Below are 17,288 nucleotides of genomic sequence, written 5' to 3'. Positions count from 1 at the left end.
ATTTACAGAATGCTGCTATGGGCTAGGCTCTGGCACTGTTCTGGGTCTATGACACTTAACAAGTTGCACAAAGACCCCGTTTTATGCCCTTAAGAGCAAGACTCATTTGAGAATGAGGTTATCCAAAAATAGGGTGTGCGTGTGGTCAAGGAAAGCCTCATACAACTTTACTTTTGGCAGAATCATTCAAACATTTTTGGCCTTCCCAATTCCTGATAGTACAATTCATGAACCTTTCACATGGGTTCATTCTAAAGCAGTAGTAGATGGGAAGGCATCATTGACATTTATTAAATTGGACCTAATTAAAAGGTCTAACTCCTGCTTTATCCATGTCAAAGAAGACAGTGGCCCACCTCCACGGTTCATCACCATCACCATGCCGAAGAAGCCTGCAGTCATTTAGGGAATCAGTCCTAAAATTGTGGGTTGAAGGTGTGATAGACTCTTGCACAACAGTTGATATTTACTGTCAGATGCTGCTATAGACTTGGATTGTGTACTGTCAAAGATTGAAAATGGCTTTGAAGATACCATGTTTTATCTGGTGACATTTAATTTGACATTTTAAAGTCGGGGAGGACATTTTCAGTAAAAAGGATTAAGGATGGAAAGGAAGAAGTGAAAGAATCGGAGTCTGATGTGGGTTTTAATCCCATCCATCTATGAAGTGTTTACGGTAGGTGTATCAATAAGTGCTTTAAAATGGTAACTATAGTAAATACTTTTTTATTCACTGACATTTAGGGAGAGTTCTCTGTGCTTTATATACATTCCCTAACCTCACAACACATGTTCTCTCCATTTTTAAGAGGAGGAAACTGAAGCCCAGAGGCTCAAGTAACTGGTCTATAGTTCCGCTGTGATTGGGGGGAGGGAGGGGGAAGAGTTGAAGATAGGATACTTTCTCCTCTTTAGCCCAAGCTTTTTTTTTTAAAAGGAGAATGTACTTTAACTTTGAAAAGTCTAAACAACATTACTGATGCTTAGGGACATAGGGAAAAGTCGAGTGGGCCTAAATAAAATAAGCTTGCATTAAAGATAACATAGTAAGGGCCTACTATTTGCCAGTTAATGTGCTGCTCCTGGTAATCTAATAAAGCTTACATTCTAGTGAGGGAGGGGTCACACAATAAAGTAGTAAAACAAATTACAAGTTGGAACAGGATTAAGAAAATACGGTGATAGAAAAACGGGTGCCCCACCATACCGGGAAAGGCTTCTCTGAGATAAGTCTTAAGTTGAGGTATAAAAAGAAGGGGCGAGGGTGGAGAGAATGTTCCTGGTCGAAGGAACCGGAAAGTAGAGAGGCTCATTGTTGGAAAGATGGGCTAGGGGAATTAGAAGCGGACCAGTATAGCTGTAGCATAGTAAAGTCTAGCTTGAGAAAGGCGGGGCCACCGTTACGCCGTGCGTTTTGGCCCTGGAAAGGAGTTTGGATGTCAGTGTGACGAGGCACTATTAAAGAGTTTTAAAAATGGAAGTTATTCGATCTGATATTTGTGTAATGTCCTGTCTATTAATCATTTCTTCAGCTAAATTGTACATCCCCTCTCCCCCAAATGGTCGTCAAAGCAGCCCTGTGGACTTAGCGTGTTCAATTGTGGTTACTTGGCTGCATGTTGAGGAGGCGTGGAGGGAGGGGCATGGGAAGGTGGGTGGCCCTGCGCCTCCGGCCAGCCCCGTTCCAGGTAGGCTCCTCCTCAGGTAAGCTCTACCGCCCTCCGCGACGTCGCAGGCAGGCACGGGTCCGCACCAGGGTGGTGCGAAGAGTCCCGCCCCTCGGGGTTGTAGTGGGCCAGCACAGCCCAGGGGAGGGCCGTGGGAGGGCCGTGGGAGGGCGGGCCCCGCTGCGCGTGCCCAGACTCCGCCCAGGCTCGCCGCCCCCTCCCAACTCCTCCCTTGCGTCTTCAGCGCCAGCCGCGTCCGCACCGACGTCGCGCCCGCACGGCTTGGGACGGAGAGGCGAGGCTTGGACGTCGGGCGATCCCGGGCAGCGGAACTGACGCCAGCGGGCTTCCGGGGGCGGCCCCCAGGGAGGTCGGCGGCGGCTGCGCCGCAGTCGTGGAGGGGCAGCGGCAGCGTAAGCGGCCGCGGGCGACGCAAGTTCCGTACGGAGCGCCTCTCTCGTCTCACGCTTCTCCTTCCTCTCGCCTAGTCGCGTGCTGCCTCCCGACGGCGGCTCTTCCTGGCGAGAGCTTTCGGAGTGCAGTTGCTGAGAAGAAGCCGTCGCCACCCCGCCTCGAGGCCGAGTGAGAGTGCCTGTCGCTCCGCGTCGCCCCCTGCACCGCCTCCTGGCCCCCAGTGGCGGGCGCCCTTCTCGCTCGAAGCACTCCCCCCAGCTCCATGAATGGAAATCGGCTCCGCAGGTGAGTGTGGGAGAGCCTCTGGCTCGGTCTGTGGTGGTGTCTCCAGAGCATCGTCGCTCCCTCAGCCGGCCTCGGGGCGCGAGGTGAACGCTGTCCGGGCGGCTCCCCCTCTCCGCCCCCCACCCGGCCCCTCCTCCGCCTTCCCGCAGCCCCGCCGCAGTTCCCCGGAGCCACTGAGTAGGCGAAACTGGGGGGAGAGGAAAGTATTGAAGTTTGGGGTTCTCTCGGCGACATTCTTCTTTTCCTGGCGTTTAGAAGGGTTTGCCTTCGTTTTTGTTATTCCAGTCGGAGAGGTAACGGTGTGCGTGTCCTTTTAACCGGGTTGTGTGTCCCGTAGAGGCGCTGGGCGACCAACACTCTACCGTACCTCTTGAGGTAGTTATGAAGATACAGTGAGATAACAGATGAAATTAAGTTTAAAATAGCTTGTATAAAGTGCATATGTAAGATGGCATTTCTGCCATCCCCAAGTTCTCTTCTGATGTTTGTGGCAGTGTCGCGAGCAGGCAGCATGGAATATAGTTCCTGAGGATCTTGGAAATGTCATACCAGCCTGGATCACTGCTTATGTGAGGAGGTGGATCTTAAAGTTGCTGACAGTATTTTATTTTTCATTCACTATTCCTTAGAGAAGCGGCTGTCATATTTTTGGAAATTGAGAAGTTAAGAAACCTTTTTCTCTTTGGACAAAACGGTAGTCGAGAAAAAACTACAACTTGGGCAGTAGTTATTTTAAAGGAAAAAGCACTCTTTATGGTTCTCAAGTAATTCAGGGACATAAAGTAGATATTAGTTACATAATGGCTTGCTTTTCAAAGGATCGTTTATATGGTATGTTAAATTTGAAAGTATGCTTCATCCAGACAGTCAAGAATTTATAAGTTAATTTTCAAAATATTGGCTATGGGGGGTGTCTTGTTACTAAGCCCCTGAATCTCACATCTCATCTTGCCAGTTTGGGAGGTACCTGAATACGAGATAAGAATAATTTAAGTAAAAGAAATCAGTGACATAATGATAATTTGTTGATTGAGGAATATAATTTGTCGGGTGGATGCAAAAGCACTCAGAAATTGTAGAGGTGGGGTAGTGAGGGGATTTATTACAAGTTTTAGTATATGGAGTTTTCTCTAATCAATTTGTACCATCTCTTTTGCATGCTTAATTTTTTCCCCTTCACATCTAATTAAAAAGGGAAGGTTGTCCGGATTGTGAAAAGTTTTAGTCTCCTTTGTTTATCATTGATTTGTGAATTTCCAAAAAACCGTATCCTGCCTTTGGTTTTCAACTTTCTACTGTATTCTTTAAGGAATGTGATGATTTGGGTCTATAAGTGATTTTTATATAACTGTTCTGTTGACAAGCCTGGAAAACAAAACATGAACGTTAAACACTTTATTAATCCTAAAACTTTTAAAGATTTTTCAAAAATTTTTAAAGTTTTTTTCTTTTTCAACTTTGAGGTTTTCATATGAAATTATGCCCAAATATATGGATAACATCTTAGAAAATTCTTCTGAAGTAAAACCACCTAGCCAACTGGTCCAGCTAGCCAAGGATGATTCAGTAAATGCTCCTGTGAATTCTTGAGCTAAGAATTGGACGTCTTGAAATGCAAAGTTTATTTTCAGTGCAGTTTATACATGAGTGACTATATTCTAATAATGAAGATAAGGTATAATTTAGCTCAATATCTTCATTATTTTCATTCTTCCTGAAACTTACATACAATTGTTACACTACATATGAAATTGAAAGCACAGTTGGGAAAAATGTGCAACTAAGTTTTAAATCAAGAACTTGACAGATACATGTTTTGGTTTAAAAATTTAAGATGTAAATATTCTCTAATAGTCTGTTAAGTCAGTGTTGGCTTCTGGCTCTCCAGTTCTAAGTTTTTCTTTGGTGTGGAGATTCTCAGGAATCATCTTATGACAGGATATGTTAAATTTTAAGGGTTTGTTTGTGGATACATAGAAAACTTAAACGTGTTTACATTGGAGGACTTTGAATACAGGTCCTATAGTTTCTTAGTGAATCATTCCTCACTAAAAGTTAACATTTGCCTGTTCTTCTCTTATCCATGAGATATTTTAAGTGATTTTTAAGGGTGTCCTGTATAATCTACTGACCTATGAACTTTGAATTAACCAAAAAAGCTGGCACAATTGGGTTTTAAATAATAATAAATAGTTTAGCATCCATGCCTTTGACTCGTTAGGGGAACTTTGATGAAACCCTGTTTTTTATTGCTTAATTACAACTGGACTAAGAGTATATGTTATGTTTTAGTTCCAAATAAAGTACGAATAGGGGAAGCAGAAATGTTCATAGAGATATCATTTCTGAGGAGCTGCTTTTTAGGACCTTACTATTCTAGTCTGTATTTTTAGGTAAGGTCAGACTACTGCTTAGGGCCACTGGAATTGTACTTACCTACCAATGGAAGAAAAACATTTACCTTTAAATTAATGGTATATAAATTGATTTGACAGTTTGGTAGCTGCCTTGTACGATGTTGCAAAATTGAATAGACTATATTTCTTAATTATGCTCTTAAATTTGTGTTTGAATAATAGTTAATTTAGGCCTCTGCATTCTTTAGTAAGAAAAGTCATTGGGGAACAAGTTCCAAGAGAACAAAAATTTCATGTATAGAAGCTTGATTTGAATGAAGTAGATAAAAGTGGATTCAAAATACTAAAAAAAAATACCATTAGGTTCTCAGTTGAGTATTTACAATAAATCTAATCACTTTGGGAAGTATTTTTATTGTATAAATTTTCTCACTTGTAGGTTTTTGTCTTGGGGAAAAAAAAAGTCAAAATGCTGTTCTATCTGGAGGGCATTAATTTTGCACATGGAAAAGGTTTGTTTTGTCTACTTGGTTATCACTTAAATTTTAGTTTGCAGTGCTCTGGAGTGGCCATTATAACTTTGTGTCGGAGGGGGGCGCGGTATTTGGTTTTGATTGGCAGTGGGACTTATAAAAATGTACAAGATTATTTTGATTTTTTAGAATTTAATTTCTATAACAGTGACACCCTGAGGGAAAACTAAAAAGAGGGCAAGAAATAACTTTTTTTTCTAAACAAAGACTTTAAAGGAAAAAAGAACATACATGTAACCTTCAAATGTATTTCAGTTAACACGATGAAGACTTAAAACTTATCCATGATTTCATCAACCTCATGTGACCACTCTTTAGATTTTTAAACCAGATTCCAAACTAATAAATCTTTTAGTTAAAAAAAAAAAAAAATGAAATTAAGTAATGTAGGAAAGTGGTTTGAATGAAATGATTTCTAGAGTCTACCTCCTTTTGCTCTTTTGGAGAATTTTATGAAATAGATTGATGTTTTAGAATTAATTTATATTAATTTATATTGTCCATTGGGAACATTGTATTTGTTTGATTCTATAAGCGTAGGCTGATAAGTATGCAAAGAGACATGGGGCCCTATGAAGGGGACATTTCCTGGAAGAGTTCTCTGTTGTATGTGGAAAAACCCTAGCTCAGAGTAGAATTCTTGCCAAATTGTCATAAGCTGTTAGATTCTAGTTTCTTTATTTCACAAACAGCTTTTTTTCACATTGGTTTCCATAGTCTTAAAATACTTGAAGGTCTACCTGAAAGATGAATTAAATAAATATTTTGTTCATCTAACAAAACATTTTTTCTTATAATATTTAAAACTAAGATCTTAAGTAACAAGTTGTTTTCTTTTTTAATGGATAAGGGGAAAAAGGCAAGTGATAGTTCTATTTTTATAAAGGTAAAACTACAAAGATAATTTAACAATAGTATCTTTTTTAAACCTGCTTAGTCTTAGTTTGTTGGGATGAACAGTATTCACCAGACATTCCTACTTCTAATTCAGTTGTCTAGGATACTTAATAGACCCTCATTCTTGGCTCATTAACAAAACAGATGTGAGAAAGAATATTGTGTGGTTTTTCAACCATAATGGTTATGCTGTTGGGATACATGAACAGCTTTTTTGTATTTGGAATTTCTGTAGTTTTCTGCCATTATCTATTAATATTAATTATTTTCTTTTGCTACCCATTGCTAAATAAAAAATAAAAAAAAGATAAGATTTAGCAAAACCTTGTCACACAACTGATGATTTCTCTTAAGTGTAGGCCTTTTTTGGTTTGGATACAATAAAAATTATGTGCATTAGTCTGGATTGTCAGTTTAATGAAATAGTCTGGAAGAATTCTGTTTTACATTAGCCAGTTTTTTCCTACATTGTTTCTAAATAGTCAAGTTCTTGAGAAATCAGAAGATAGCTGTAGAATATATAACAGACAGGATTTTTTATATTTTTCATTTGCAGAAGAATTTTGCAAGAAAATATTCTCTGTTGTTGACTTATATAATATTTTTGAATTGTTACTAATATTTGATATTTTAAATGAATTCTAAGTCTGATAACAGAATTTCATTAGTGTATCTGAATTTTTAAAAAGTTTAAAGACTAGATTGCAAAATGAGTTTATACCTTAACAGTGAAGTCTTTTTTTTTTTTTTTTTTTTAAATCTGGCTTCTAAATTATGATTTGATCTCTTTCCATATGTATATTTAACCTAAAAGTGGCATTACTCTTAAAATTACTAAAAAAAAATTTCTAATATCTATGCTTGGGTGCTCAGTTTTTCAAAACTATCCAGCAAATAAAAATTCTATTAATTAGAATTTAATAGAATTTTAAAATAAATCTCAAGGTATTTCCATAGTTCAGAGACTACTTGGATAATGTCCCCTCTTGTTTTCAAGGGTGAAAATGCATTTTAAAAAATTATTCCCCATACCGCCATCTGAGAAATTTAACCCTCAACAGGCTGAATGTTCTATAAGTGATTATTTAGCTATAGTGATTATAGTAAATATAATATGACAATAAGTATTGTACAGGTTCATTTAATGAATAAGTAGAGTTATTAGATAGGGAGTTACTAAAATCTTATATTGATGTTTACTAGTTAGTCTTGTGGGTTTAGTAAACAGGCATTATGGTCAAATTTTGAAGTCAATATATTCATTTATTTTTCCAAAACAAAAACAGAATCCTTTTCTGATTATAAAAATACATATTTATAATTTTAAGAAAAGCAAACAATATAGGAAAGTGTATAATGGAAAGTGAAAATAATATGATCTTATCCTCCAGATAAAACCATTGTTAATTTTTTCTTGTATCTCTTCCCAGACAACCATCTGTCTGCCTATCCATCCATCATATTAATTGTTTTAACCTGCTTTTTCTACTCAGTAATGTATCATAGACATTTTTTCTGTATTAATACTTAAATCTATATAGCAATATAATTTTCAGTTTTGATTTAATTTAATTTTTCCATTAATTTTGTATATTTTTTCATCTCATTGATGGTAGTTTACATTTTTCCAGTCTTTTTTTTTTATTATAAATAAAAGTTTGGTAAGTATCCTAGTATATATGTCTTTTCATAGTGGTGCAGTGATTGCTTTCGGATAAATTCCTAGAAATAGAATTGTTGAAACAAGAATATTCCATGAATATTGAAGCAGAAGTAGAATTGTTGAAAATCTTTAGTTTGGTAATAGGCTATAGTGATGCTGTAGTTGATTTTAATTTATTCACTGCTTATTTTTCATCAGTTATATTTGCTTTAGCTATTATTTAGCTTTAGACTAAACAACTAGTACATCTTAGGTCGTTAAGTCAGTGAACAACATACACACACACATGCTATGAAAATATATGTTTTTAGGTTTGAAGTTTAATATGGTTAGTTGATATTAGCCAGTACTTAGCCTAGCTACCGAAAGAAAAGTTTGAGGCGAAAGGAAATTCCCGATAGTGCTTTGTATTTCTCTGTAATAATATTTTCAACTCTAGTGGGCAATGTGTGTATTTATTAAATAACTAAAATATGCTTCACTGGAAGTATAATTTGTTGTCAGAATTGTTTCTTTCATTAAGTTACATTAAAATATTTATGGCTACTTGAACTTAATTATTATTTTACAGTTAATAATGGTAGAGTTCTGTTATATTGCTTATTTTTGAAACAGAATTTTAGTTTTTGCCAGTTTGTATAAGAAGCACCAGGTAAAATAACGATAATGGAGGGAAAAAATGGCACTGTGATATAGTGTAAAAAGCATGGGTTTTAGAGACAAAGCCTGGCTCTCAAGTTAACTGTGATTTGATAATGATGTATCATTGTAGGTTCATCAGTTGTAACAAATACATAGTCGGAAGTCAGTGCTTGTGCGGACAAGAGTCATATGGGCAATCTCTACCTTCTCCATTTTGTTGTATACCTAAAACTGCTCTAAAAAATAAAGTCTATTTAAAAAAATGAATTGTGACTTTGGGCAATGTATTCCTTAACTGTAATTTCTTTATCTGTAAAATGGGATTGTAAAAAGAGATGAAATATGCAAAGGAAATGCACTTCCTCTCTTCCTAATTTTTAAGACCTTGTATTATAGAGAATTGAGAATGTATATTCTCATGTGCCCATCACCCAAACCCAACAATCATCAACCCATGTCCATCGCGTCCCTTCTACTTTCCTCTCCCCTGTATTTTTTCGAAGCATATTCTAGAAGGATCTATTTCATTCATAAATATCTACTAAGTATATCTTTTAAAGGTATGGATTCTTTAAATAAGCCACAGTATCATTATCACAGCAACATAATAATAACACTTTATATCAAATATCTAGTAAGCGTTCAAATATCTACTTATTTCAAATAGTATATGTATGTATTTTTAAGTTTGCCTTTATTTCCCCCCGCCCCCCCATTTTTAAGTTAGGATCAGAATAAGTTCCATATACTGTGATTGGAACATCTCTTAAGCGTCTTTTAATCTGTAAGTTTTCTATTCTTTTTTTCCCCAATTTATGGATTGTTTGTTCTTTTAGAGTTTTTCACAGTCTGGATTTTGCTGGTTCCATCTTCATGGCATGTTAACATGTTTCTCTGAATTTACTGTAAACTGCCAGGACCTAAAGGCTTGATCAGATTCAGGGCATTCTTTTTGAACTTACTGCAGTCAGATTTTTGTCCCCACTACTTCACTGAAATTACTCTTACAAAACCCAGTAGTCAATTCCCAATTCTTCATTTTATTTGACTTTCCGCTGCATTTGATTAAGTTGCTTCCTTCTTGGAACACTTTCCACTTGGCCTCATGGGTACCACTCTCTCCAGGTCCTCCTCCAACCTTACCGGCTATCACTTTTCTTCTTCCTTTGCTGTTTCCTCTTTATCTCCACAGTCTCTAAATAGTGAGAGTGTCCCAGGGCTTAGTATTTTTCTGTATCTTACCACGTTTGGGGTGATCTCCTTTAATACAGTGGTTTCACTTACTTCTAAAATGTTGAAGACACTCACATTTACAACTCCAGCCTGAACCTCTCCATTGAGCTCTACACCTTTCGAACTGCCTACTAGATACCTACTTGTATAGATACTCAGTCTTAAAATGTCCTAAAAATCTTCTTGATTTCCTCTCTAAACTTGCTCCTATCAATGAGTCTTTCCTATCTCACTCAGTAAATGGCACTTCCATTCTTTCTGTTGCTTAGACCAAAATACTTTGAGAGCTCTTTTCTCTCATTTCCCACACCTAATCCATTAGCAGTTACCATCAAGTCTACCTTCTAAATATTTTCCACATCACCATCATTCCCCTAGCTGCTACCACCCCTGTTTTAGCCAACATTTTTCTTTACCTGCACAGTCAATTAGCCTACTAACTGGCTTCCCTGTTTGGACCTTGACATATAATTTTTCATACAGCTGCTGAGGTGATCATTTAAAAAAAAATTTTTAAGTTAGATCATAATACTTCTTGACTCAAAACCTTTTGTTGGTTTCTCATGTCTCAGAATAAAATCCAAAGACCTCATCATAGCTTAAAAATTTTGTGTGATCTTATCTCCCATTATGTCTCTGACGTCATCTCTTATCATTCTCTCTTGTTCACTTTGATCTCTTGCTATTAAACACCAAGCAAGCTTCTTTTTCTTTATACTTGTTGATTTTTTCCTCTGCCTAGGATGCTCCTCCACATAGCAACATGACTTGATCTCTCACTTCTGTTTTCTGCCTGCTTTTGTTACCCTTTCAGAGAGGCCTTCTTGGAGTATCCCTCTGCTTGCTAGATGAGATGCTGCCCGATTCATGAATTGATTAATAAAGCCAATTAGATCTTCAAGTAAAAAAATAAAGAGGCCTTCTTTGACAAACCTATATAAATGGCTAACTACTTAGTTTGTTCCTCGCCCCCACCACACACACACACACACACACACACACACACATTCTATTCTCTTAACCTATTTTATTTTTCTTCATAATACTTGATAGGCAAAAAAGAAATACAATATATTCTGTTTCCCATCACTCCAATCAAACTTTTGTGATGACAAGGTCTTTATTATTATTATTAAAATTATTATTCAGCTGAGCCTGAAAAACGCTTGGCACTTAGAGACATCTGTAAATATTTGTTGAACAAAATAATGAGTCAATAAATAGTTACCTAATGGACAATAGACTTTCAGCAAATGTTTGTAGTTTAGTGTGTTGATTTGAAAATGGAGGCGCTGAAATCACATTGCCTATTTGCAAATCTTGGCTTTGCCACCTTCTAACTATGAACATGTTTTTTAACCTCTTTGGGCTTCAGTTTCCTTAGTATAATATAGTACATGCCTCAAAAGTTATGTTGTGAGATATCAACTAATGTGTGTCAAATATTTAATACTTAATACAAGTTAGCTGTTAATGTTAATATGACTTTTCCTTAATTACTAAGATGGGATATCCCCCAATATATTATGAATTACTTAAGTGTAGTAGCTGATGTTAATTAATCTACGTTCTATAAAAACTTGAACAAAATTGTTAAGTAAATATGTATAGAATAGAGAGGTGAACTTTTATGTTTTTGATTTTTTTTTTAAATTGTCCATGGGGGCAATGAGTTTCATAAGAGAATGGGGTATAAAGAACAAAATATTATTTTTAAGCCAGTCTTGTTAGTAATCACATGTAAATAAAATAGCATAAAGTTATTTTTTAAGAAGCCAAAAAGTTTAATTTTTATTGAATAAAGAAAGTTCATTCAGAGCTTACACAGGTCATAGGAGTACTTTAGATTATAACAGATAACATATCAATAGCTCATTGGAAGGAAAGAAGGAAGGAAGTTTATATTTTCAATGTAGGAAAAAATCTAATTGCTTATAAAATTCCCAAAACAAGGTCTAGCCAAGTTTATTGTTTAGTGGGTTTTTCCTTTTTTCAAGATATGAAAAGTGAGATTCACTATGTATACAACTAATGTAACAACTCAAAAAAAATCATGAGACAGAAGTATAAATATGTAAAAAGACAAGATTTTAAAATTGTAGGAATATTAACTATGATAAATGGAAACGATACATTAAAACCAGCAATGTATTACATTAGTTCAAAATAGAACTCATAAAGCAGACCAAAACTAATGCTAGTTAAGGAAAATGGTCTGTTTTTAGAAAGTGTCCAGACAGACAGTGCCAACAGTAACTATGTGGTCCCCTCCATTTACTCAGTAAATTGTCAAAAGTGGAGGGACTGGTTAGCTTAAGCTTTCTTCAAGGATTTGTAGTATTCCATGAGCACAGTCCAGGCCTTGGGAACCGTGAACCTTCACGAGGTTTCTGGCCATCTTGAGCAAGTTTATGCATTCATGTTTATGAAATAAGTTCAAAGTCTTCATGGTGTTCAGAGTCATAGTAGTTCATACACTTTTTTGCTGTTGTTGTTGTAAGCTGCAACTCGAAAGGGAACCATTTCCAAAGTGATTAGGCCAAGGTCTCTTCCCATTTTTAATCAGTTGTTTTTTTTAGTTGAATTGTATGAGTTCGTTATATATTTTGGATATTAACCCCTTGTTAGATACACGTTTGCAAATATTTTCTCTCAGTCCATGGCTCATAATTTCATTTTCTTTCACAGAACAGCAGTTTTTAATTTTAATGAAAACCTCAATTTTTTTTTTCATGGATTGTCCTTTTGGTGTCCTATCTAAGAAGTCATCACCAAACCCAAGGCCACCTAAGTTTTTCACTATTACATTTTAGGAGGTTCTTAGTTTTGCATTTTACATTTAGTTCTCTTAGCCTGTTCGAATTAATTTTTGAAAAAGGTGTAAAGTCTTTATGTAGATTTTTTTTTTAATGTGGATATCCACTTGTTGAGTACCATTTGTTGAAAAGACTTTCCTTTTTCTATTGAATTGCCTTTGCTCCTTTGTCAAAGATGAGTTGGCTATATTTCTGTGGGTCAGTTTTTGGGCCATCTGCTCTGTTCCCTTGATCTATTTGTCTGTTCTTTGACCAGTACAACACTGTCTTGATTATTGTAGCCTTATAGTAAGTCTTGAGTTATAGACCAGCAATGAACAATTAGAATTTGGAGTTAAAATTACAGTAATGTGTTACATTAGCACAATACACAAAAAGAAATACTTAGCTATAAATCTAACAAAATATGTAAAAGATCTATATGAGGAAAACTCAAAACTCTGATCAAAGAAACGAAAGAAAATCTAAATAGAGATGTTCCATGTACATATATAGGAAGACTCAGTATTGTAAAGAAGTCAGTTCTTCCTAACTAGATTTATATATTTTCACAATCCCAATAAAAATTCCAGCATGTTATTTTGTGGATATTGACAAACCGATTTTAAAGTTTATATGGAAAGGCAAAATACCCAGAATAGCAGTACAACATTGAAGGAGAATAAAGTGGTAGGATGGACAGTACCTCACTTCAAGACTTACTACTATAAAACTATAGTAATCAAGACAGTGTGTTATTGGCAAAAGGATAGACGAATATACATCAATGGAACAAAATAGAGACCCCAACAGAGTGGGTTCCAATCCCAGTTCTTCTACTTACTAGCTATGAAATTTTAGGCATCAATAAAATCATTATAGAGTTTGTATAAAGATTAAATGAGGTAATGCGTATAAAGCATTTAGCACATTGCCTGAGACATGGTAAGTGCTTGATAAATTTTTGCTCTTGTACATTTTCTAAATTGAGCCTGACGAGATTTGTTGAAAAAAGAAGCAGATCAAGTATTACTCCCATTTTAATTTTATTAGATCAGGAAATAAGAGTTTCAGGGCTTGACCTTTATGGTCAAGTGGTTAGATAAACGGCAGAGCCAGAACTGTGACCTAGTCTAGATTTACTCAGTGTTACCTATCTCAGTCTAGCATATCAGGAAAGATTATGCCCTCAGAAGAGATTTTACAAATATATAAAAACAAAATTTAAAAATAAATGATATATGTAGCACTTTAATTTTAATTTTTATATGCAGTGAAAAAATTGTTAACCCAACTTTTAATTTCTGATGTAAACTCATCTTGGTCATGATGCATAATCCTTTTGATATATTAGCAGATTTAATTTCTTAACATTTTGTTTAGGATTTTTACGTGAATGTTTATGAATGATATTGTCCTATGATTTTTTTCATAATCTTGTCAGATTTTCGTATCAGGGTTGTCTGGCATCATAAGTTGTATTGGGTTATGTTTACTTTTTTCCTATTCTCTGGAAGAATTTGAGGAAATTTGGTATTTTTTCCTTAAATAATTGGTATAATTCTCTAGTGAAGCCATCTGGATCTAGACTCTTTCAGTGTGTGCAAATATTTTTAATTGTGGATATAATTTTTTCAAATAGTTACAGGACTTTTCAGATATTTTAAATGTAAGTTCATTTGGATAATAGTTATAATTTATTAACTGAATTTATTGTTTGAGCTTTGTTTAACAAAGCTACATTTCGAACTTTAAAAACTTAATGCTAGATATCACTTAGATTTTTTTTAACTGGTAAAATATATATAATGTTAAATTTACCATCTTAGCAATTTCTTAATGTACAGTTCAGTAGCATTTAAGTACATTCACATCGTTGTGCAACCAATCTCCAGAACTCTTTTCATCTTGCAAAACAAACTATACCCATTAAACAACAATTCCTCATTCTCCCTTTCCCTCAGCCCCTGGCAACCACTCTTCTACTTTGACTACATGAATTTGACTGCTCTAGGTATTAATAAGTGGAATAATACAGTGTCTTTTTGTGACTGGTTTATTTCACTTAGCATAATGTCCACAGGTTCATCTGTGTTGTTGCATGTGTCAGAATTTCCTTCATTTTTAAGGCTAACTAATATTTCATTACATGCATGTACCACGTTTGGTTTATCCATTCATCCATCAGTGGACATTTAGGTTGCTCCCACCTTTTGGCTATTGTGACTAATGCTGCTATGAGCATAGGTATACAATTACCACTTCACTCTGCTTTCAATGCTTTTGGGTATATACCCAGAAGTAGAATTGCTGGATCATATGGTAATTTTATTTTTAATGTTTGGAGGAACCACCATACTGTTTTCCAAAGCAGCTGCAACATTTTACATTTCTACCAATGGAAGACTTTTCAAATTTTATATATTTTTGTGTGTCGGTAAGCTGTATTTCGTTTCTTTCATCAAAATTTCAAATTAATTGACAGTGTTTATGTCTTCAGTATCTGTAGATGTTCTTTTCACTTATATTGGTTATGTAAGCCTTTTTTCTCCTATTTTAAAAATCAGTGTTGCCTTGACTTTAAAGATTTTATTTTTCAAATAATTGATTTTGTGCTTTACTGATCCTTTTTACTGTGTATTGTTTTCATTTTGTTCATTTGTTCTTATCCTGACTATTGCCTTCTACTCTCTTTAAGTTTGCTGCTGTTCTCACACTTTTTAGGTGTGATTTATATTTGTTCTTACTCACCTGGATTTGTGTGATTGCTCTCCCCTTCTTTCTACTCCATCTGAAACAGTTTTCTGGAAGTAGTCAGTAGTCAGTTTGTTTGTATTTTTTTTTTAGTAAGGAGAGTAAATTGGGATGAAAGAAGTTGAAGTGTTAGAAATTGTCATCTTTCAGCACTAAGCTTCAACGCCATGATCAACTATACTTAAAATTCTAACATACTCTGATTGACGGGATTATCAAATGCAGTTTATAACAGTGTTACTCTTTTTTTCCCCCCCCCCCTCCCTGGCAGGACCCGTTGGGGCCCAGCCCCTACTCATGGTGCCCAGAAGACCTGGCTATGGCTCTATGGGCAAACCCATTAAATTACTGGCTAACTGTTTTCAAGTTGAAATTCCAAAGATTGATGTCTACCTTTATGAGGTAGATATTAAACCAGACAAGTGTCCTAGAAGAGTGAACAGGTAAGAATCATGAAGTCATGAAGATCTTTTGCTGTTGGTGTTTGTCTTTGCCATAGTGATTATTTATGTTGTATATCTGAATAGCAATGATAATGTCTAACAGTTTGACCAAGAACACATGGTAGTTTGTTTTGAAATTGATTATACTTCAGAGGTGTCGTGGTGGGTAAAATCTCCAAATAGCCTTGAAATGTTTCCATTATAACATGAGCTCATATGTTTTCTCTGCGATAATAGAAAAGGTTCAAGTTATTTTTATATGCTTTTGAAATCAGGCTGAGCATCTTTTCCCTTGCTGTTAGGTAATATATCTATGTTGTTTTTTTCCTCGCCACCCACCCCCACCTTACTTACCCCTTTTGTAATGTTACTTTTAAGATGATGGTGGTAACGGTGGTGGCTAGAGGTGGTAGTTGTCATAGTTTCATGCTTTCTGTTTTTCTAATCCTCAACTCCTAACTACTCCTTACTCTTATATAGGAACAAACATATGATATATTAAGATTTATCAATCATCTTTTAGTAAGATTCTCTTACCTCCCCCAAATACTGTGTGTGTGTGCACGCATGCGTGCAGCTGTGGTTTAGGTAATACAGGGAATATAAAAAGAAATTATGTTGTGGTGTACACCATGAAAGAGGTTTTTAAAAAAGGCTCATGGACAGAACATTTGGAAAATAATGCTATTCAACTTAGCATTTTCGATTGTAGTATTAGATACCCTAGGCTTTTCTTATTCAATAAGTATTATTAAGAGCCTTCATTTAAGACACAGGTGAGTGTATACCTGGAGCTTTTGTAAGTTGTAAACAAAACAAAACTCAGTTTTAAAAAAGCCATAGATCTTGCTATCAAGAAGTTTGTAATTTAGTGGCAGAGATAAGACACAAGATATATGAAGTGAATAAGTAGTAAGACTTTGTGATAACATGTAAAAAAAAAAAAAGCCCATATGAATGTTGTGTTACAGAGAATAGAACAGTGGTTGCTGGAAGAGGAAGAAATGAGTGAAGGGAGCGTCAAGAGGTGCAAACTTCCAATTATAAATAAATCATAGAGATGTAATGTACAGCATGATAATTATATTATAGTCAATATTATGGTGTACTTGAAAGTTGCCAAGAGAATAAATCCTAAAAGTTCTCATCATAAGAAGAAAAAGAAAAAAATTGTAATTTTGTATGGTAATGGATGGTAACTGTACTTATTGGGTGGTCATTTCACAGTTTATACAAATACCAAATCATTATGTTGTACACCTGAACTACTATAATATGAACTAATATAATATAATATGTCAATTATACCTCAATTTTAAAAGATTAAGCAGCCATAACATAGGTACAGCAGTTGAGAAGAACCCAGTGTAGTGAGTCTAAGCCAGGCTTAAGGGGAGGTAGACCTTCCATTTCCCTTTTCCTCCTGTTGGTCATTAAGTCCTATTCTGTTTTAGAAATTGTTCCCTATATGGCCCCATACTGCTACCACCTTGGTTTCAAACCCTTATTTGTTGTCTAGACTATTGTAATGATCTTCTAATTGGTCTACTCTAACATCTCCCACCTTCCTTTTTCCCTTTCCCCCTCCCTCTCTCCTCCTCT

The 17,288-nt window shown here is 35.5% G+C and overlaps 1 protein-coding gene across 6 annotated transcripts in view; it reads left to right on the top strand.

The window, feature by feature from the left end:
- Window positions 1–1,688: 1,688 nt before the first annotated feature.
- Window positions 1,689–17,288, top strand: part of AGO3 (argonaute 3, RISC catalytic component) — a 102,239-nt gene continuing 86,639 nt past the window's right edge. For 3 of the 6 annotated variants that reach the window (XM_025041515.1, XM_015598966.2, XM_025041514.1), the window contains exon 1: window positions 15,550–15,686. Coding sequence is in view for 2 of the 6 variants with exons in the window: in XM_006924245.2 (XP_006924307.1) it covers window positions 2,351–2,369; window positions 15,515–15,686 (191 nt within the window). In the remaining 4 variants the exon portion in view is untranslated. Of the gene's footprint in view, window positions 2,370–15,514; window positions 15,687–17,288 lie in introns of those variants that run through there. The other 3 variants (XM_006924245.2, XM_015598967.2, XM_025041513.1) reach the window with 3 other exon arrangements.

This window comes from Pteropus alecto, unplaced genomic scaffold (assembly GCF_000325575.1).
Source record: "Pteropus alecto unplaced genomic scaffold, ASM32557v1 scaffold39, whole genome shotgun sequence".
NCBI lineage: Eukaryota > Metazoa > Chordata > Mammalia > Chiroptera > Pteropodidae > Pteropus > Pteropus alecto.
The sequence above is the reverse complement of the archived record's forward strand: the minus strand, read 5'-3'. Positions and strand labels throughout refer to the sequence as shown.